Source organism: Plectropomus leopardus, chromosome 12 (genome assembly GCF_026936395.1).
Source record: "Plectropomus leopardus strain MGB_pleo_1.0 chromosome 12, ASM2693639v1, whole genome shotgun sequence".
Lineage (NCBI taxonomy): Eukaryota > Metazoa > Chordata > Actinopteri > Perciformes > Serranidae > Plectropomus > Plectropomus leopardus.
The window spans coordinates 13,555,014-13,578,362 of record NC_142187.1 but is presented as its reverse complement, the minus strand read 5'-3'; the positions used below and the strand labels follow the sequence as shown (position 1 = coordinate 13,578,362).

The following is a 23,349-nucleotide window of genomic DNA, read 5'->3' as shown; positions in this document are numbered from 1 at the left end:
ACTGAAGGCACTTCACTGTTAAAACAATGAGTCCCAGCGATCCTTTCAGAAGCAAGGCACTATTTTTGGTGATGAAATTGCGGTTTGTGTAACAGGGCTCTGTGATGGGAGTCATGAGTCAGATAATTCTTACACTTGAAGTTCATATTACTTCCTCCCATGGGTGGAGGGATAATTATGTGCATCACTAATATATCAAACTAAGGCAACATGGAGTCATTTCAGTGCTTTTCAGCCTGCCCTCCTCTCAGCACCACTTACAGACATCTGATTTAGTGGGAGATGGATCAAGAAAGAAAAAAACGTTTTATGAAAGAAAAATCCACTTGAGTGATGTAAGGTCAAGTGTTTTCACTCACTTATCTTCCATAAATACCCCAAACAAATTTCAAATTAACCCAAATGCCCCATATGTACATAGAGGATGTAGACTGAGCTTTTCTTCCAATCACGTCTCGTGTGATTACAGTGACACTATCTGGCCTCAGAGCACAAATGCAAGTATTGTGACAATCTACCCAAATGCCCTCTTTGCTTTTGTTGCTAGATTTCCAATTACCTCTAATGATTGACCTCTATTTTGAAAGAGCTAATTGTGTAAATAGGAAACAGTAGGATATTACTCACAATAAATATACAAAATAAAATTAAAAAACCCCACGGACTGACTGGAATAGTGAATGTAAAAAGAATTAGGAGTACAAATTGTTGGCAAACCTCCTAAAGTTACTCATTAACATCTCTGTCTTGAGGGCATGGTGCAGAGACGTGGTATTATGGTATGTCATGCAACCTTTGCCCAGCAAGTCTCTTTATTTTTCAGAAGGAGCTGAAGACGAAGACAAAAACAGCAGTTTAAAATCAGGTCTACCTACTCTGTCAGTTATCTTCTGTCAGGTAAGTAATTTTAGATTTGTGTTTGTATTGTTGTTGACTGTATAAACTGACAGCAGAGTTACTATGTGTGCCTCAGTGATGTTGGTATTTGGGCCTGTTGTTGTAATTTGTGATTGAGACAGTTTGCTATCTACCTGAGTACTGCTGTCATAAAAATCTTTAACCTGAAACACTGTAAACACTGTAATTCTGCTCCATGGATCAACGATTATCATCTAAATAACATATGTGTGCTTATGCTAAATGTTTCATGTTAATAAATAAGCAGTTCAGGACTATAATTATTGACATTGCTCAAGACCATGCTGGTCAACTCACTGCCATCATGTGACAGTTTCCGTGTGAAAAAGGGGACTATTTAATCATAAAGTTTTGTTCAGGTAAAATGGTTTGTTAGAAAAGTATTTTCCGGTACCGAGAGAGGGGTTAATTGGCTGGTTGAAGGCAACTATCAGCTCATGGCTTTTAGGGGGGAAAAAAACCTAAGTTATGATTCCTGAAACAAAGGGTTGCAATCATTAATAATAATGTTGACAATCATGGTGTATCATTGTATGCAGATGGTACAAGAAATCTTTGAAATCAAATGTGTTGAATGGTGTAAATGGAGTCAAACCTTATGAAATGAAATATGAAAAAAGAAAAGACAAGGACAATAAAGAGGAAATTGCATCTGCATCTCACAACGTTATAAATGTCCAATCAAAACTGATTGGGCTTTGAGCATTCAGATAATGTTAACCTTCTAAACCCCAAAAGCTAATCGATAGTCCAGAGTTGGGATTAATTCATTGGTTTGCAAACACAAGTGTGAGTCAAGTCTTTGCACTCAAGTCCCAAGTCCTAAATTTGATGTTTCAAGTCCTAACAGACAGAGTCATAACACACTCTTCACCAGATGCAATGGCATTTTTAATAACAGAGTGATAACAGATCAAATTTACAAAAAAATGTGAATGCCTTTCAAAATTTGAACTTATTGGTCAAAAGAAGTTTGTTGAAAGTTATTGTATCTCTGTTTTTTTGTTGCACATTTTGCATTCTGCAGTTTATTTTTGTAGACTACTGTGTGGTTTTTGTATGCAAACAAAAGTATCTTTGGTATCATTTTTCCAACTTGAAAAGTTAGTTTGTTGGGGTTATTTCCTGCTGGAAATTAGTTAATGTTCATTGATTTAGAATATATAGGACAATGAATTATTCTGTGGCACACTTTTTAATAACAACAAAGGAATCAAGTATTCCTAGTCAAAAGGCTTAAGTTCAAGTTATGAGTCACTGGTGCTAAAGTCTAAGTAAAGTTGCAAGTCTTTTTTGATTTTGTTAAATTTAGTCTGAATTCATCAAATCTGTGACTCAAGTCTGACTCGGGTCCAAGTCATGTGACTCAAGTCCACACCTCTGAAAGTCACAAGACGCAGGTTAAACATTTAATGGCCATGAAATATGAAACAAAGGATGTCATCCTCACTGCAGGTGTCACGATGTTTTATCAGTCATACATCAAAATAAGGATTCGCATCTTTTAGAATCTGTCTCAAAGCAGTACGGACAATCCCATATGTACACTGAAAGAGTTTTGGAGATTGATCCTCCTCTCCATAGCTGCAAAAAGATCCCCTCCAAATGCAAATAAAAGGGGGTGTCCTTCAAAGTTATGATCCTTTGTGTTTCCCTACACTGCATTTCCTAGCCAAGGGGTGGTCAAGTCAAGTCACTTGTCTTTATAAAGTCCATTGTCACAAATCACAATTTCCCTCAAGGGGTCTTACAGTGCACGACATCCCTCTGTCCTTAGACCCTCACAGCAACTGAGGCAAAACCCTTTAACAAGGGGTAAAGGTAGAAACCTCAGGAAGAACAATTGAGGAGGGATCCCTCCCCCATGACAGACAGACGTGCAATAGATTTTGTACAAAAAAGTGTGCAATAAAGAATTTTGTAACACAAAATTTTGTTTATTTATTTCATATATATATATATATGAAGGTGTGGTAAAAACCTTTATTGGCTCATACAAAAAACACATCCAAACCACCTCAAAAAGATAAATACAAAATCAAGTACATATTCTAAATATTAGTGTTAAAAAATATAAATAAAGTAAATGTAGAAGTGTAGTTTGAGAAATTTCATACCCACCACAACATAATGCATTGTGAAGATGTCTTGTCCATTTCATATGTTTCTGTGAGACTGTGTTGGTATATCAAATATGCTATAATATAAAATTAAGAGACACATATTGTGTATAAAACCTCCTTCCTCCCTCCTCCACCTCTCATGATGATGATCCTCAGTAGGTGTAATCACTTGATGATTTGATTTCCAGGTCCTCCCTCAGGACGCAGAGATGGGCCAGTGGAGCTGCAGCCTCTTTGTGGTGTTTTTCCTTTGTGGAGCTTTTATCAGAGAAACACTGCAGGCTACTTTATCTGATGTTGGGGTACACAAAGGCGCTCAGAGACATCTCCTGATGGAAGATGAAAATCATAGCAACGCAAGTGAAATTCACAGTAGGTCACAAACTCTGTTGGGTAATTTCCCATCATCTAACTATTTACAACCAGGTGTGTTTGAGGAACTTTGAACTCTGTAACACTTCTGTTCCAGGAAACACTTTGAATGTGCTGGTGTTGACCTCTTTATAACTTATGCAATAAAATTTTTCTGCTGTGTTCCTAGGGGCAGTCGATTCAGGTGACGAGAGCCCAAAGTCGGTGGAGTGGTCCTATATGGCAGCAGGTCTGGGCACAGTCCTCACCATCTCACTCCTCATCGTGATGACTGTCAAGTTTCGCCTCTTCCATCGCTTCTTGGCCAGCTACAGACACTCCCTGCTCCAAGAGACTGACGGTGTCAGCCAGTATGGCCAGGACGAACTGCCCTTCCCTCACAGCGTGTCAGGCAGAATTGGAGTGGGTGGAGGGACTCGCAGAGGGCTGGATGATGACGATGATGGCTTCATTGAGGATAACTACATCCAGACCAGTGAGAGGGACAGGGCAGAGAGAGAGGGAGAGGAGGATGTGGAGGAAGGGATAGAAGACAGTGATGATGATCTTGAGTTCACTATAGGGTGATCAGATAAAGGGGGACTGCAACTATGATAAAATGACACTATAGTGAATATTTTGATTGACAGCTGACAGTGAAGCAGTGATTCTGAACCTTTCAGGTTTGTTACCTCTTAAAATGAATTATTGTCTACTTGCAATCTATTACTCCTTGAATGTGTCTGTAAACTTAAAAAGCCTCATATTGTTTTATTTAAAGCTATAGTTTATCTCCGAAATGAAAAATACATAATTTTCCTCTTATCTGTAGGTTTTTTTGTTAATGTAAATTATTTTGATGTGAGTAGCCAAGTGTTGGATGTATTGGCTGTAAAAATGGCTGCTTTCTCTTAATTTAATGGAATTAGATGCTACTCAGCTTGCAGTGCTCGAAGGGCCAAAAAATGCATTTGAAAAACTAAACAATAATGTCTCTTTCCAGAAATCATGCCCCAGTTACTCAAGATATTCCTCAGACCTTGTTGTGAGCAGTTTCATGCAGGAACTATTTTCTTTCTATCAAATATCACCCCCCAACCATTACCACCTCTCCGAAGGGACTGTGCATCGAACCATGGATGAGAGTCTCATGCTTGTGACAGCTCAGTTATGCTAGATGGGCCAGCAGTAGATGCATACTTTCTCCACATTATCTTAAGTAATCGGGTCATGTTTTTTTAGTGAGAAACATTGCTGGTGAGTTTTTCAAATCGATTTTTTTCTTTTTTCTTTGTTTTTAGGGTGTTTTAAGCAACACGAGCCGAGTGCCATCTAGTTCCATTATATTTGAGAGACAACGGACATCTCTGCAGCTGATATCTCCAACACTCAACAACTCACACTAAAATAATGTAGATTAATTAATAGACCTATAGATAAGAGGAAATATATGATGTTGGTGTGAACTGTCCCTTTAAATAATGGTCATGTCGGAATAGGTAAAAAAAAGTGTCAATATCCTTAAAAAAAGACAAAGTTAAAATAAAAGTTGGAAAAAGAACACTTTATTCTTTTCCAATTAATAATTTAGCAAACTCTGGAATTGTTTTGGGACTTGGAGGGGTCCTGATCCATAGTTTGGATACTGCCAAAAGTACACAATAAACTTCAGGAAAGTGAATAAGTCATATTTGCTTCTAAACACCTGAAGATGCAATAATGATTTGACTTGTGTCCAAAATGATTATATGTTGAAATGAAAATGTCTAAGCAGAAGTGAATAGAAACTTTGTTACTGCATGTTAGGCAGGAGAGAGGATTCAGTGATAGAAGATGTGGAGATTATCTGCATACTAAATTATATATCCAAAAACTTATATGGACTTATATGGATTGAGAACTGAAATTTCTATATACAGTATATACCATTTTCACCAATAAATGCCCCTAAATCTTTGCATACAGAGTTTTCTGACAGAGAATAAATTATAGAATATATTATATTCCCCTTACATCTGAATTTTTTTTTTTTTTTTAAAGAATTTTATTTGTGTGTATATCTGAATGTTAGTTATGGGGAGCTGCTGTTCATACCCTACTAATCACAAATGTGAAAGTACCTGTCAAGTACGTCAAGTATTCATTTTCAAGTTAAGTTTTTGGCTGATGATATCTTGGCTGTGAATCGACACCAAAGATATCAAACATCATTATACTTCATCACTGTTGTGGTCCAAATCTACAGAAAGTTACAGATTTCAGCTCAAAAGTGTTTGCGCGTGTGGGCGGCAGGAACCCAAATGTATTCATGTAAGATAGAAAAAAAGTATTTCAATGCATTTGTATACAGTTTGACATCATTTTATTGGAAATGTACTTGATGAATAAATTCCTTATAATTCAAATGTCATTCATTCTTTCATTCACTTTGCTAGCCTCAGTCTTTGAGTCAGTGGAAAACAGACTCAATACAGAGTGAATACAGAGAACATTGTGATGTTTTGAATACTGACTGAGGTCAAGACTACGGCTGATGCTCTGCAAATTCATCTTTTCTTTTCCTTTTTGTGCATCTGCAAGGCAAATGTAGTCAAAATTTTTCTTTTCACAGACTCTTTGATGCTTTTCTCGAAGCGATTTCTCCCATTTGGTCCTTTCAGATCAGGCTGGTCCTGCTGGAGGATGTCTCTCTCCTGGCCTGGCTCATCTGTCCCCCTGAGACACTGAACACCCTGACAGCTCGACCCCCCAGCCTCCTCGCTCTGCTCATTCTCATCATCATCCTCCTCCTCTGCTCTCTTCTTCTTTTAAGGTAGATGAGCACGCCATAACCCGCTACAGCCAGAGCCATGCCCGCCCCGGCAGCCATCAGCACCAGACTAGACACCAACATCTCCTTTCTGTCATGACCTTGGCTGCCAATTGTGGCCACACAGAGAAGCACAGTCCCACAGAGCATCACTGCCAGCCCCACAGCTAAGATAAGCGCCGGGTCAGCCCTCCCGCCGCTCTTCAGCTGGTCGATCCGACGCCAGCTGCGCACGCAGTTCATGTCCTGGATGGCAGAGCTGAGGAGCTGCTTGAGAAGAACAGCCAGGGCTAAGAGGCACAGAGTAGTGCCCACCCCGAGGCGCCACTCACCGGACAGGCTGGTTGTGGTGGAGAGGAGGCCCACGCCTCCGAGGCCCAGCCCCACTATAAGGGCAACAGAGGTACAGTAGCACAACAGGGAGCGGCGTGGCTCCCTGAACCACCACAGCTCCACTTGATCCTCCAGGACACGGTGCTGCAGCAGGGTGGGGTCCAGGTAGAGACCTGGGGGGTGGCGGATGGTATGGTGAGGCTGGTAGAAGGTCTGCATGGTGATGGTCACAGCTCACCCAGCCCAAAAACAGACTAAGAGAGTGCAGAAAAAGATTTTATCTGCTACTTTCCAATACACCACAACCACATTATCAGCAGAAACACCCTGTGCTTCATCTTAGCATTTATGAAAAAAAAAAAAATACTCACTTGGTGTCAGATGAGTGTCATGTCCTGCTGTTCATCCATCTGCATCCCATCACACAACTTTAGTCAAAGCATTACAAAAGCTAGCACAGAAGATCCTAAAGCTGTTTGGTCTCGTTGCTTCATTCTGTAGACGAGGTGGTGTGTCATGCAGAAAAAAAATCCAGCTTCAAGGAACTTTTTCCAATGGTGAGGTGGTAAACTAATTTGCTCAAACTGCTCTCAAGGATGAAACTCTTCTTGGTGTAGAGGGCAGGGTGATCCTGACTTTACGCTGGGGGCAGAAAAACAGCGAGCACTCCAGTGAGGCAGGGACATTCACTGTGTAATACTCACTGAAAGGACAGAAGTGATGATGATGTTGACATCCTGGCTCAGTGGAGTTTGCGTAGCCTGTCCACATGGCTGCTCATGATCACCACAGTGACTCTACTAGCGTCACAGATTGATAATTTGTGCCCTGCTTACATTCTCCTCCCCAGTGCCAGGCAGAACAGACGACCTCGCCGACCCCGTTCTCCCCTCATCACACGGGAACACCATCTTGCCTGGTTAAGTGGAGACGGGTCACAATAGCAGTGTGTTGGATCATGGTTTGGACAGAGATTGGCGACATTGTCCCCCTTTCCCCGACACAGACAATGGGGCTGACGGGTGAACACAATGACTGTGCTGCAGGAGGCAGGCTGTGGAGTGTGTGAGCCATGGAGGGGTGCTGCGTTGCTGTTGTGGAAGGCTGAGTGATGTCAGTGTGTACTGATAATGGTGTTTCTGTGATCCCGAGGATGGCGTCATTCACACACACTATGCTGAGCCTCTTAGATAAGCCACAGTGAATGGTGCCTCTCCTCAATGAGATGCTCACTGACACGGGCTGGCTGATCTGTGTCCCCCAATAACACCTGCTATTGCTGAAAATATCGCTTCAAAACATTTTGCATTGACTTTAACCCTTTGAAACCTGAGCAAATTGGCTTAATTTCTTTAAAAAACATAAGTAGGCAGCAATGAGGAATAAAAGAAGAAGTGACCCAAAAGTTAGCAAGAAATTAGTAAAAAAAATATAGGAAAATTTTCTGAAAATTTGTAAAAATAATTAAATAAAAATGAATAAATTAAATAAAAATAAAATAGGCAAACAAGACTTATTATGTATTATGATAATTATAAATATTGCTTTGCCCTGGCTTTTTCTTTTTACACTAGACATTTTTCCCTAGCTTTTAAAAAAAATATTTTCTAAATCTATTAATTTCTTGCAATTTGTGGAACATTTCTTACCAAGTTGCTCATTGCCTTTCCTCGCCATGTTTTAGAAGAAATCTAACCAATTTTTTCCGGGTTCAAAGGGTTAGATACTTAGGCATCTAAAAGCAACACAAGAAAAGTAATTCCTCTTCAGGTTTCAGGGGGTAAAAAGTTTAGTTTGATATTTTGGGTAATGCCCTTTTTTTTTTTTGCTTTGTGGTGTCAATTTAGATGAGAACATTGTTGGCCTAACAAACTGATATCAGTACGTTACAAAAGTATTCACCCCCCTTGGCATTTTATTTTATTTTGTTACATTACAACCTGTATTTTAAATGGATTTTTACTTGGATTTTTGTTTTTATTTATTTATTTTGTAATGGATCTACAAAAAAATCATAAAAATATTCTAAATGAAATAAATTTAAAAAATAAAAATCTAAAAAATAATAATAAAAGTGGTTAGTGGAATTGTATTCACCTCCTAGCCTCTAAATAAGACCTGGTGCGACCCATTACCTTTAAGACTTTAATTAGTTAAATAATGTCCACCTGTGTGCACTTCAAGAGTCACATGGTCTTTAGAAGAGGCACAGAGTCTGCAGCACCACAACGCAAGGTTTTCCACCAGGCAAGTGGTTCCATAAAGACCCAGGAGCTTTCCACACAGGTCAGAGACAATGTTTTGGAGAAGTATAGATCAGGATTAAGATTATAAAAAATGTCTGAAACTTTGAAAATCCACTGAGCTCTATGAAATTAATAATTACATAATGTTAAAAATATGGCACCACAACAAACCTGGCAAGAGAGGGCTGCCCACTGAAACTCACAGACCAGACAAGAAGGATATTACACAGAGAGACAACAAAGGGACCAAAGATAACCCTGAAGGAGCTCTCCACAGCAGAGACTGGACTATCTGTTGATAGAACCACAGAGTCCACTGTGCCGGGCTTTATGAAGAGTTGCCAGAAAATAAAAGCCATTTCTTGAAGAAAGTAATGAAACACTTTTGGGATTCACCAAAAGGCACGTGGGGGATTCTCCAAAACAAATGGAAGAAGGTGCTTTAGCCAAATGAGACTAAAATTGAACTTTCTGGCCACTCCTCCATTAAGCCTGAACCGGTAGAGAATTCAACTTCAAGTACTTTTGTCTACAGATTTGTTTTTTGAGCTAAGTGAAATGAATCATTGAGCTTATTACAAAAAAGGAAAAGGTAGTTTTTTGGTTTTTTTTGCAATAACTTCACTTCACTGTTTAGCACTCCACTAAGAATCCTATTGTTGAAGCACAACCTCTTTATATGAACTGTAATGAATAATCTTTACTGTTACTGAACAAGTGTGTCATTTTCAGCTGTGGAGTTCCTCTCAATTGTGACTGAAAGTACCTCTTAGCTCAGCTGTGATATTATTAGTTATTTTCCTCAAAAACCACACCTGTCCTGTAACATTATTACAAGCACTTGCATATATATATATATATATATATATAGCTCTGTACTTAACAGAATGGAACAGTGCAAAGTATGAGCAGAATGAACTAAGTACTGAACTTATAGCAGTCAAATCCAGTGCCATAACATCACAAAGGTGATGTGATCACTTTCTGATTAGCTCAAAATGCACTTTCGCCCCCCAGTGGATGATATCACTAAGTGCAGGATACAGCCTTAAAATTACAACAGATGATTCAACCACAAGGTGGCAACAGAAAAAACAAACAAAAAAAACAAAAAAACCATGTTACTCTGTGGCCATCAAACCACTTTAATCAAGATATGAGGCATGTCAGATAATTATGATAATTGCTTACTACTTATAGTTACTAAACTTTCTTGCAGCCTTTGCTGCACCATCAAGTAGACACAGTTGCTAGGTAACTCTAGCAGTGCTTCTAGTCTTGTTTTTACCATGCTACAAAATGTATTAATGATACATGCATACTTATACATACATACATAAATCTATTTGTGACGAATGCTGCCCTCATTATAATATGTTAAAGCAATCAGCCCAGCAATCAAGAAAAATGCAACAGTATCTGAAAAAAATGATTGTGATACATTATCATGTATTTGGCATCTTTCTGAACAGCTGGTAAATGTTTGTTTATCTGTTTGTCTGTTTGTTAGCCTTGTGGATGCCTGTTGCATTCTGGGAGAAACTCCAGAATGGCTCTGATGAAACTGGATGTAAAAAATGGATGGACAAATGGATGCACAGATGTGCGAGTAAATTACATATCATAAATTCCTTGGTGTGAAATTTTATCACTGTGCTTTTTATTGATTACTTACCAAAGGCGGCTACAATTCTAGCATGACATGTATAGAGAGCAGTCTGTATGTGTTTGGACAGGGACTTGTTTTTGTATTTGCTGTCATTGTACTGTAATTCCCAAATATTTTGACTACTTATTTAAAAGGAGCTAGGATTCCTACAAATCTCTAATGTCTATAAAGCAGCAAATGGCCACTTGCCTCAATAGGTTTTGGGTTTAGTTGCATGTTATGAAGCATCCAGAGCTCTCAGGCCACCTGGAACAGGTTTACTTGTGTTAGGAAGCTTGTAGTTTTTATCCCGTCTACCTGTGAAAAAGGTTTTCTGAATATCTGAGTTATGCTGAAACTGTCAGCTCATTTAAATCAGGGCTTAACGTTTTTTTTTTTTAATTTTACTGTGGCTTTCCAAAGAATTGGATACATGACTTGTTTTTAATTTGCAACTATTTATTTGCTTGCTTTTGCATCTTGCTTTTATTGTCGTCAAAATACAATTTCTGTCCAATCTTTTTTCTTTTCAGCTTTAATGCGTTCTCAATGTCTTATGTTTAATGCATTTCTGTGCCGCTGTAAAGCACTTTGTGCCTTGTGTCTGAATAGTGCTGAATAAAAACACTTTTCTTGCGTTATAGTGCACCCTAAAACCTCCTTACAGATGGACGTTTTTAACTGTAAAAATGTAAATGTCCTTTCTGTAAGACAAGGGAATACATTTTGGGCAAAACAATTTTGACTCTATGTTGGTATCTATAATTTATTCATTTATTTACTTTTTATTTTGCAAGTCGTTTGATAAATGCAACTTATCCCATTAATTGTATTTGCAGTTAATTCTAACAATACCTTAACTGCACAGTCACACAATGCCTGTCTTCCTTTGCAAAATGTGAGGTGTTGTTGCAAAAGATCAACCTATAGAGGGCAGCAGCATCTAAGTTTGCACTGCAGTTTGGACATTATACTTTGGTACAATACATACAGTGGTAAAAGAAGTTTTTAAAAGATTTTTTACTTAAGTAAAAATGATAATACTACGGTATAAAAATACTCAAATTCGAGTAAAAGTACAAAAATATAAGGATTAACATTTAAATTCAGTAAACAGAATTTTCATTTTGCTTTTGTGGCTGCTTGAGATAGATTTAATTTTAATTAAGTTACATAATGGTGGGTTGTTTAATCTCTGAAACAGTATATTTTATGAGCTCATATGTTTTTTCATTAGAATTCTTCATCTGCAAAATGACTGGTTAATAACTGGTTAACTGGTTAAGTTAAGAACAAGTACTGAAAAAAACATTTAAATACAGTACTTGAGTTACTGTAGTCACATTTCACTGTTCTGTAGATGTCATATGCCTCATCATTTTCAGTGTCCTGCATGTTTAGATGGTTGCCAACTCAGAGCGTTAAAGTCAAGTGACTACGTATTGTCCCATGACCCTTGAATTCCTCTCTTTATTTATCTTTTATCATTTAGAGAAAATTTTATTTGATACATATACTGTATGTATACTAAGTATGTATTTATCAAGCTTAAAGGTACAATTCACCCCAAATCAAAAACACATATTTTTCCTCTCATCTGTAGTGCTATTTATAAATCTAAATTCTTTTGGTGTGAGTTGCTGAGTGTTGAAAAAATTAGCCATAGAGATGTCTGCCCAATATAATGGAACTCGTGGCACTCAGCTTGTGATGCTTAAAACGACAAAGACACATATTTGAAAAACTTGCTTACTGAAGATAATTCACAGGCCTTGTTTTAAGGGGGTTCATGTTGGAACTATTTTCTTTCTACCAAATGATACATGCCAACTATCAGTGCAGGATATAGTTTGGTAGAAAGAAAAAAGTTTGTACATGAAACTGCTCACAACAAGGTCTGTGGATTATTTGAGTAACTGGGTTATGACTTCTGGAAAGAGACATTGCTGTTGAGGTTTTTAATACTGCTTATTGTTTTATCTTTGTCTTTTTTTGCTTTAAGCACCACAAGCCAAGTACCATCTACTTCCACTGTATTGGACAGCTCTACTGCAAATATCTCCAACGCCCAGCAACTTACACCGAAACAGTCTATACTGATAAATAGTTATGCAGGTAAGAAGAAAAATATGTATTTTTGATTTGGCTTGAACTGTCCCTTTAAATACATCTTTTAATACTGCTTATTTAACAAGTACATCCACACGAATATCCTTCAAGTTTTTATACATTTACTTTTAACTGTGTGTGGAGGAAGGATAAAATTCTGCTTAGGGGCTTTTAAAAATGACTGTTGGTTATGGTTAAGATTAAAGTAGCGGGCTGTAGGAGTGTTGAGCAGAAAAAGCGGCCTCCACAAACTTGATGCAGCGTGCTCTTCGCTGCCTGAAAATATGATGTCTGAGAATGTGCCATGGAGAGATTTGTGTGAACAGTTTCTCATTCTGGCCCCACACTCAAGCAGCTGATTTCACTGACAGGTGCAACATCAACCGGAGAGGATGAACTAATCTCACGGTTGCAGACCACTGGGTTAGGCAAACAGGGCTCGTGACCACAGCATCTCTGTTCCAGTTTCCCTCAACCAGCTGGTGAAAGGTGGGAGGAAACTGAGTGAAGTGGTGCTCTCATATCTCAAAAGCAGGTGTTCTTGAGCAAGGTACAAAAACCTAATTGCTTCAGTGCTTAAAGGCCATCAGTGGATAGCTGCACTGTAATCATAAAGCCTGCCAAAGCCAACGTCTGCAGCTGTGTATGCAGAGTAGAGAACAGCTGGGGGAACAAAAACACTATGCACGCTCAGCAAATGTTCCCTAAAGGTTAATTAAATAAGAAATGTGGCCAGTGTAGAAGTCACACTACTTACTAAAATGCTGCTCAAATGCAAGAGGAGCTCCTGATATTCGTGATTGCTCTGTCTGTACGTGAGGAAGGTGGAAGCCTCTCTTGAATTCACAATGGTGAGAAAATGTGGCACATCACCCAGACTGGCTGCTGTGACAAATGAAAAGAGTTGCTGCCAATTTCTGAGGCCCCAGGTGACACACAGACTAACCATACCAATCCTGACTTTGTATTGCTCCTAACAGCTTTCCCCCAAAATCATGACCCCCTGCACAGACAAAGTTTAACCAGGTGTCACTCATGTCAGAGAGATGTGTCATGAAGTGACTTCATATCAGCAACAGCACTGATCTGTAAACAGTCTGTCAAGAAGCTTGAGCGATAAGGGATTTTGATGTGGCATATGCTGCAAGATAATAAAACATGTTTTACAGTTTACATCCGCAGTGTATCACTTTGTGAGGAAGTTTATAGCATGACATGTCACACACCTCTACTCAGCAGTAGAATCACCTCTTCATGACCACTATTACTCAATACACAAAATACTGGATGTCATAACAGTTTGTAGTGACATTTACAGTGCCCAGGAAATAGTCCTACTGACTTAAGGGAACATCTCATGTTGTCTGATGTGCCACCAGCAGGTTGATATGGATAGATTGCTGAGAAAATTGCTGTGAAAATTGGTAGACAAATTCATGTTGCCCTCTGGATGAATTCTGACAATTTCGGCAATCTCCTGACTTTGGCTGTCATCAAGTAAAACTCTTCATATGTTAAAATCTTGGTTTATGAATACCTGCAAAGTTATTCACATTCCCATAAACATCAACTCTACTTTGTTTACAGTCCAGTGTGGTACATTTGTATAAACCACAGATAGGGTGTCATTTTTTGTTTTTTGGTGCTTTTCCTCTATTTTATAATTTTTCTGTTATCTTTTTAATGATTTTGATTTTTTGAAGTGTTTTTTCTAAAAAAAAACAATTTTCAGTTTGTTTGTTTTTTTCCAATTTCTCTGCACTGGGTACTTTTACTTTTAATACTTTTTCCTGAATGCACTTACTTGCTTTTACTTCAGTAACATTTTCAATGTAGGACTTTTACTTGTAACAGAGTATTTTCACGGTGTGGTATTGGTACTTCTACAGTACTGACCACTGATTCCACCACTGGCAGTGGAAAACTGTTGAAGACCAGTAAACAAAAAATGCATTTCCAGCAACGACTGTGCCACCAGAAGCAGTTGTCTATAGGCAAAACTATAATAATATAGTAATAATATAATAATCTTTTCCTCACCAACCATCTTTTGTGGCACCAAAATGTGGCTGTCTTTCAAAGAGCTATTTTTGCTTTTCCAGCGTAGATACTGGCACCAAAAGTGGGTGTTTTTCAAGTGAGACATTGCTGCATATCCAGCAGCATTTGTGCCAGCAAAACTTGGTATTTTTAAGCTCAAACATGATCGCTTCCTAATTATAACCACAGCATGGTTGAAATGAAAAGAAATATATGTGCTACATTTATTTTGGCAATCAGGTTGAATTTTGGCATTCAAAAATGCTAAACCAAGATGGTGAACATAGCAAGCGTTACCTGCTAAGCATTGGCATATTAGTATTGTCACTGCTGTTGACATCAGCAATAAGCTCAAAGCAACGCTGCGTCCATGTGCGGTGCACAAAGCTGCCAGTGTCGTTGTGGACTCTTATTCTTGTATCATTTTTGTTGTTTCAATTCATATTTACTTGAAATTAATGTATAGGTCTCTTTTTGGTAGTTTTTTTTTCAATTCTTGAACGTTTTTAGAGGGTCAAAAATTTTGATCCTTAAGAAACATTTTACTTTGTGTAATGCAGGTTAATAAATGAAAAAATGCTGGTATCTTGAACAAGTGCCGTTTACTTAAAACTGGCAAACAGTATATATTTAACATAAGGTCAACAGCATCGTGGCATCATCGTACATTCAATAGTCTTGAAATTCTCTTTAATTCTCTTCTACGGGGTCTCTAGAAATATCTGCTTTACAACAGCGCTGCCTAGTGGTATAAAGTAGCACGCATATAATGTTAGAACACAACACTTTGTTTTTGGTCTTTCTTTCTTAAGAGTCTTGTGGCTTTTACAGTGACAGCAGGGCATATCAAGGGCAGCTCCCTTGTTTTAAAAGACATAAAAGTCAAAGGGCATTTGACAGTTGAAAAAGAGCAAGCGGACAGGGCACTGAGACCAAAGCAGGCAAAGCACCACAGCTTATACAAGCCATACAATATCTGCTCTCAAGTATTTTTCTAGTCTGCGTATTCCAGTTGATTGACAGGCTCTCTCAATCTCCCAGATACACCCTGCCTCCTACTTAATCCTCAGTGTGCTAAAAGCATTTTCATGACTCACTCCTCACAGCAAATTGACTGTAAATTCAATTTAGTCTGTGTTATCTCTGATGGATGAGAATCAGATTTGCCACTAAACCATTTCTTGTGTTACATCAATTATCCATCACTTTAATTTTTACCTGAGTAAGATAGATGGACAAAAACGATAACACACACTGTATCATTATCTGTAAAAGTGCAAAACCTTCAGTGGCTATTTCTAAGGGACTCTTTGTTTAGTTGAGGATAAGGGTGGCTGGGTTGTGACTTAAAATTTTTAAATGTTATTTTATTTTTTTTAAATATATGCTAACCCTCACTGGAGCAACAAATATTTTTCCACAGGGCTCACTGAGTAAATGACGGAAAACACAGCATACTAACTCTATGATGGAAGATTTATTCATTCATTTTCTGGTGGCATTTTTTATGAGACTTGTGGAATACAGTGATGTTGATGAAACGTCATTATTTATATTTATAAGCATAGATTTGGTTATGTTTTCTGACAGAAGCCTTCATAGAATATGATTTGATCAAAGACTTTAGGAAATTTGAATGTCAAATGCTAATTTCTGCTCTTATAGTTTCTTGTTACAATAAATTATATTAATTTAGCTTTTTTTTTTTTTTTTAAAAAAAAAAGCTTAAGTCTGCAAATTTTTCTGCAATCGGTTTTGAGGTTCAGATGATATTCAAAATTGATTAAAAAAACAGTACAACTTTATAAAGTTATATGTCCCTCCCCTAAGCTAAAATAAAGAAACATAAGTCCCCTCACAGTGCCTAAAAAAAATTGACATGCCCACCCTGCTTTGCAACACCTCCCACCCCCTCCCTCCAATAACAAATAGTCCCCAAGAGCAACTGTTTCTGTGCATGTGTCATAATAAGCCTATATACAATGATGGGGATCATACTCCCTGAGGAAATAGAACACTCAGATGCTTTTCACAAATATTTAACCCTTTGAACCCTAGCAAACTCGTTTGATTTTTTTCTTTTAAAAACATGGGGGAAAAGGCAATAAGCAACTTAGGAAGAAATGTTGTGATGAAATGTTAAATATTAAAAATGATTTTGCAGAATAATTATTTTCTTTATTATTATTTTGTTGTTATTATTATTATCATTATTATTACTATTAGTAGTAATACATTTTCAAGTAATGTTTTTTTTGTTGTAATTTCTTGCTAATGACTCAGTTCTTAAGTTGCTCAATGCCTTTCTTCCCATGTTTTTGAGAGAAATTAGGTCAATTTGCTTAGGTTTCAAATAGTTAAAACAAGTACAGTATTGAGGGTTTTTTTTCTTGAAGAGACATCTATTTTTAGAATATTAGGCAGCTGTTTGTGTTGGGATGTTTTCCTTTATAACTAAATACTCTGGTCACAGCTCAAAATCAGAATTTGTTACAGGCAGCGCTGGAAAGAGCTCATGTCACACTGGCCAATATTGCTAACAAACTGATTTTCAGAAATAATTCCTGTAACCGATTTGAACACCTGTTCAACAACCACTGCCTTTTTTCTCTTTGTTTGCTCTTAATGCCTCATTACTGGATAGTGGCAACCATGACAACAGCCCCCAACTACCTTGCTTTGCTCCTGAGTGCCATGAACATAGAGTGTGTATTCATAACTTTATTAGCAGTGAATACAATGTGCAATGTACAAATGCATTGTACAAGTAGTGTGTGTGTGTGTGTGTGTGTGTGTGTGTGTGTGTGTGTGTGTGTGTGTGCGCGCGTGTGTGTGTACCAGTGTCTGCTTGTGCATTTACTATATGTTGAGGTTGGGTGGGGGATTAAGTTATCCTTCAGCTTATCTCCATTAAAATGACTGATTATGCTGTCAGCAATGGTCGTGGCCTAGATTTGAAAGACAGCCTTGTTTGCTCTGGCTGGGAGCCACTAGACCTTGTAAATACTACTGATGCACTTTTATCTGTGGACGAGTAGTACCTCATTGTGTTTAGTAAAAGCAATAACGCTGCAGTTTGGTTAATGAAAGAGGTACAGGGGGCCTTTTCCTGTTGCTGCTGCCTCTGAGAAACTGTATAGCCTGCGGTTCACCTTAGCATAATTTGCATATAGATGAGAATCACACCACATTATTGCATTGGGGGTATATTAATAATGGGGTTGTTGAACAGGATAAGGTACTGTAGAAGTGCTTGTGTAGATGCTGAAACAGGTGGAGCCCAGAGTGTTGGTTTCTGCCTCACTGAAGCCATATTGTCCTGTGTGTTTCACCTCCCTGAACTCTCCATCAGCCATATTTTCCCTTTTTTTCCTGCTTGTTTACATTCATGAAGGATTTAAAAATGTGTTTGGATCCACTGCCACATCCCTGAAGGACTTCTTGCTACTTTTCTACATTACTCTGCCCAAAGTGGACACAAAAACACCACAGGGACAAAAAATTGCTCAACCTCCTGATCCTTTCCCACAGTATCTGCTCCTGCTAGTCCCCACCACTGTACCACTATTACCTGTCCGTTATGCTCTAAAATTGATTTCACTGGCTCAGTGGGTGTGACATGGACAACCCTAGGACCTCACTTTATCTTGTTTTCACTGTCTCACACACACATACACACACGGCTGTACTTTCTCAACTTAAAGCCTACACCAGTGATACTCAACTTACAGCCTGTTTTTTGTTCTTTTTCTGATTCTGATTCTGACCAAATCTGGCCTCTGATAAAGTGCTGGGTGGCCCGCTGACCATTCTCTTATTCACAATTAGAAAATACAGTAAATCAGTTCACATTGTATTTTTTTTTTACCTGCACTTTGAGTGTAAATTAGGTGCACAAAGTGCTTAAGAAAAGCATCAAGTGACAACTGCCAACTCACCTGGTAGAATGTGCGTCCTACATAGGCTCAGTCCTTTGCTGCTGCCCTTTTCTACAGTTGTCCTGTCAATGAAGGTAAAAAAAGAATCCAAATATGCCTTATTATTATTATTATTATTATTATTATTATTATTATTTAATTATTATCTTATTTTAAAGCCCTGGGTAGGATCCTTAAAAATCCTAGAAATGCCCCTGCTCAAAGCTGACCTGTGTTGGGCTTCTTTGCCTGTTGGCAAAAATAAGTGAAGACAGCAAATAACAAAAAACTTGAAATAGTGTTTTTTTGGTAATTTTTTTATTGATCTTATTTCAAATTTAACAGTTAATTGTACAGACATACATTTCATCTTAAAACATTGAAAAATTATAATTTTAATACCATATTTGAAACATCATCCAGCATAAAATAAAAGGAACATAAAACAAAAACTGATACAGATAACATTAACTTAAACAAGGAAGATTCAAACCAAGACATAACAAACCTTATTTGTTTTTATTAGATTCAGTTTTTCAGATTATTTGAAAGGTCTTAATAGCTTTCTTGTTTGTTGTTTTAGAAACAGAGTAAAACAGATATAGTTCAACACAAAACAGATGAATATTTGGAGTAATCTGAAGCACTCTAGCTTTATGGATGTAATATTGCCAACATAGTAGACAAGACTGAGAGCATTGTCAGTAGAGCCTGAGCCTGTATTACAATATAGAAACAAGACCATGTCTTCCAATATTGGTGTCAATAAAAAATAAAAAGCAGGAAATTAATTAATTATATATTCTGATATATATTATTAACGTTTTGTTTATAAACTAGCACCTGGTATCCTGTTATTATGCAAATGACCCTCAGTCAAATCAAGTTAGATAGCCAGTCCTTGGCTTACACACAGTTTTACTTTCTTGATTAGTGGATAAATGCTGCTTCAAAATGTATGGTTTAGGTGTTTTATTTCTTACTTATAGGCCTTTTTCACGGCAGACATCTTGACTTTTCATAGCAGGAAAAGCACAGGTGAAACTGATGAGATTAACAATGGCTGAGTTCCATTAAGTGTGCCAGTAAAATATTCCAATGAGCCAACATGCACAACAACGGGGCCTCCTCTAAATGGAACGCAGCCATCGTCAATGCTAGTATAGGTGTGCGTTTGACATGTCTGAATGTCTGCTGTCTGTTTCGCTGGACCTGCGGTTATTTTCCCAGCTGTAAATCATGTCTCCTGTCAGGTGGCTGCGCCAGAAAACAGCCTAAACAACCTGTAGGTACCTTGCATTTCAAAAGGGACGAAAGGCCTCTGTCAGTGTCGTCTTTGGTAAGTTGATGCGCCGTTAGCTTACATTCATGAATAATGACAAAATAGCAAAAACCTTTTCCAGCTAACAACAGTTGTGCGCTAACTTAGCCAGTGTGTCTCATATTTACAGACCTACTACCAAAGCACTGCATGTCCACAGGTGTAAAGACAGCACAGCAGAAATGTTAAAGAAATAGTAACGTCATGTCCTCATGGATATAGTGGACTAAATGTTATCTTTGAAAAGCTGTAGCCAACAAGCTAGCTAGGCTAATAGCGTGATGTTTGGCTAGTGTTTTGTTCTCCACATATCAATCTCTCCAAATTTACCAAGGTGACACGAGAAAAAAAGGTGTTTTAATTTTACATTTAAAAAACAAAACAAAATTCAATATGACATCCATATTATTAACAAAACAAAGACCTTGAATTAACACACTGTAGCCCTGATGCTTTGCGAGGGTATTTTGTAGAAACCTGTGGTTTTCCACAAGTCATCTCAAGTGTTAAAGTACTGTGCTGGAGACTGAGGATGTATGTTATATGTATATATATATATATATATATATATATATATATATATATATATATATATATATATATATATTATATATATATATTGTTTTTCACACTTATCCTGAAAGGTCTTTTTCCACTTTAGACATAATTGCTATTTCACCACAGGGTACAGGTGTAAATAATTAAATTAATGAAGGCTGAATTCCATTTAGCTGCTTGTATTTCAGGGTGCTGTTGTTGTGCACACTGACAGAGTGCAGCCATCAGTAATGTTATTAGAAACACCTGTGTTTTTTCACACAGTGACAAGTCAAAAATGCATGCTGTAAAAAGCCTGAGATGTTTTTGTGTGGGAGGCACAGGCTGTGTTTGATTGACAGCTTACTTGCCTGAGTCTTTTGTTGCAGGTAGTGGAACAAATTGCACCTTTATCATTGTGAGTATTTAGATTAGAGGTAATCAGCCAGGGTGATGGAAAACACCTGTGTGGGTTTGTTGGGCCTCTAGACATTTATGATATGGGTTTAAAATCAATAAATTACAATGAGTGTAATAAAGAAAATGTGATACAATTAAAGGATCAATTTACATAAGTACATTTGGATTGTATAGTTTGTACTTATGTTGTATAAAGTGAAGTAAATGAGACACAGAATGTCACAAACTCAGGGTAGTTTATACCTAGAAAAGTTTACAGTTGGATTAAAAAAACTCAATACTTGAATTGATATTTAGTCATTGTAATACATGAGTCAAATGAGCCCAGGGGTGCTGTATGAAGAAGAAAGATGATTATCAGCCCATCATAAATTCTATTTCATAGTGGCCACAATAACCCAGAACTTACTATGTGTGGCCTGCATAATTTAGTTGTAGTTCTGCTTCTTTTTCTGTTGTATTCTTTTCTGGAGCTAAACATAATATTTGTCAAGAATGTCAAATAGTGGCTCATATAGTTGGTACTATTGCAATGATCTGAAGCTTTGGAACATCCACTAAATTAATCTTGTTGTGTCACCTACTGTTTTCTTTTGTGTGAACACATTTTATTGCAGAAGAAGAGTAACACAAATAGTGTGACAAAAAAAACCTTTACATACTGAACCTGTTAGACTCAAACATCCCTTTCTAAATCCCAGTTCAACCTTATCCCATGTGAAATGGCTCAAGACAGGTTATGGTAAACCCAATTGCCTGAAAAAATAATGGTATTGTACATTTCTGCAAACCACGGATACATTACATTTGTTATAATTATGTGGTGGATATGTTAAAACTTTACATTTGAACAATTTTGTGGTTAATGTGGGTTTTGTTTTGGCACAAAAAAACACCTTATGTCTCATGAACCCTGCGGTTAACTGGTAGTTAGGTTTATCCATCCATCCATCCATTTTCTTCCGCTTATCCGGGGTTGGGTCGCGGGGGCAGCAGCCTAAGCAGGGAAACCCAGACTTCCCTCTCCCTGGCCACTTCGTCCAGCTCTTCCCGGGGGACCCCGAGGCACAGCGGCTCTACTCTGAGCTCCTCCTGGATGACCGAGCTTCTCACCCTATCTCTAAGGGAGAGCCCAGCCACCCTACGGAGGAAACTCATTTCGGCCGCTTGTACCCGTGATCTTGTTCTTTCGGTCACTGCCCAAAGCTCGTGACCATAGGTGAGGGTAGGAACGAAGATCGACCGGTAAATCGAGAGCTTTGCCTTTCGGCTCAGCTCCCTCTTCACCACGACAGACCGGTGCAGAGTCCGCATTACTGCAGACTCTGCACCGATCTGCCTGTCGATCTCCCGTTCCATCCTTCCCTCACTCGTGAACAAGACCCTGAGGTACTTAAACTCCTCCACTTGGGGCAGGACTTCGTCCCCGATCCGGAGGGGGCACGCCACCCTTTTCCGGCTGAGAACCATGGTCTTGGATTTGGAGGTGCTGATTCTCATCCCAGCCGCTTCACACTCGGCTGCGAACCGATCCAGTGAGAGCTGAAGGTCACGGCCCGATGAAGCCAACAGGACCACATCATCTGCAAAGAGCAGGGACCCAATCCTGAGGTCACCAAACCGGACCCCCTCAACACCCTGACTGCGCCTAGAAATTCTAAATTCTAGTAGTTAGGTTTAAAAAAACAAAACATGGTTATGGTTAGGAAAAGATCATGTTTCGGATGTAATAAACATGGTTTTGGTGGCACAACCACAGCTGGAGAACCTGTTGATATCTCGTAAAAAAACATGCAAAAAAAACACCGCTGTCCGTTGCACAATCCCAGCAGGAAAAGCAAAAATATGCAACTATTTTTTGTGACAAAAACCTGGTTGGAAATGCAGCAAAGTCACTGCAAAAAACAACCACTTTTCATGGCACTATCCTTACAGGAAACACAATGATGTCTGTTAAAAAAACAACTGCTTTTCATGCCACTATCCCAAGCAAGAAACACAGCAATGACTCTATAAAAAACAACTGGTTTTGTTGTTTATTGGTGGTCTGCAGCTTGGTAGGCGTCTCGCCGAGGTGTCACACTATTCGCCATCCCCTCCACCATCCGATGATTTAAGAATTTATACATATGCAATGTACAATATAACATCTTCACTATTTGCAGAAATGTACAACGGCGACATTTTCTTCTTGTTGCCGAGCGGTATGTTGCTTTCAAAGCATGGGTCGCATTTTCATATACAAAGCCTTCACATGTTTTTGCTTATCCCAATATTCAGAAAATGTCTAGGGTACTTAATGTATATGTATATGTGGAAAATGAACCATATATAAAATAGATAAGAAATAAAAAATAAACATATCATCTACGGTTTCTACTGTCAAAAATGTATTATAATTAAAGTACTTTAAATACTATAGCAGTTCAATTCAATTCAATTCCGTTAAAATTTTATTCTATTGTATTCTACTCTATTCTACTCTACTCTGCTCTACGCCCCGCCCCTCGCGCCGTCGTCACGGGCCGGGCAGCCAGTGAGGCGGAGGGAGGGGGTGTTTCAGAGCGGAGAGGCAGG

The 23,349-nt window shown here is 38.3% G+C and overlaps 2 protein-coding genes across 2 annotated transcripts; one reads left to right on the top strand and one right to left on the bottom strand.

The window, feature by feature from the left end:
- The first annotated feature begins 763 nt into the window (after positions 1-763).
- Positions 764-5,802, top strand: LOC121950957 (uncharacterized). Its single transcript, XM_042497100.2, has 3 exons — positions 764-897; positions 3,230-3,413; positions 3,583-5,802. Exons 1-3 carry the CDS (start codon positions 787-789, stop codon positions 3,978-3,980), a joined length of 693 nt encoding a protein of 230 aa, XP_042353034.2. The 5' UTR covers positions 764-786; the 3' UTR covers positions 3,981-5,802.
- On the bottom strand, positions 5,732-7,726 carry tmem125b (transmembrane protein 125b). Its single transcript, XM_042497053.2, has 2 exons — positions 6,906-7,726; positions 5,732-6,788 (listed from the first exon to the last, which is right to left on the bottom strand). The coding sequence occupies exon 2, from the start codon at positions 6,751-6,753 to the stop codon at positions 6,049-6,051; it is 705 nt and encodes a 234-aa protein (XP_042352987.1). The 5' UTR covers positions 6,754-6,788; positions 6,906-7,726; the 3' UTR covers positions 5,732-6,048.
- Between the last annotated feature and the right edge of the window lie 15,623 nt (positions 7,727-23,349).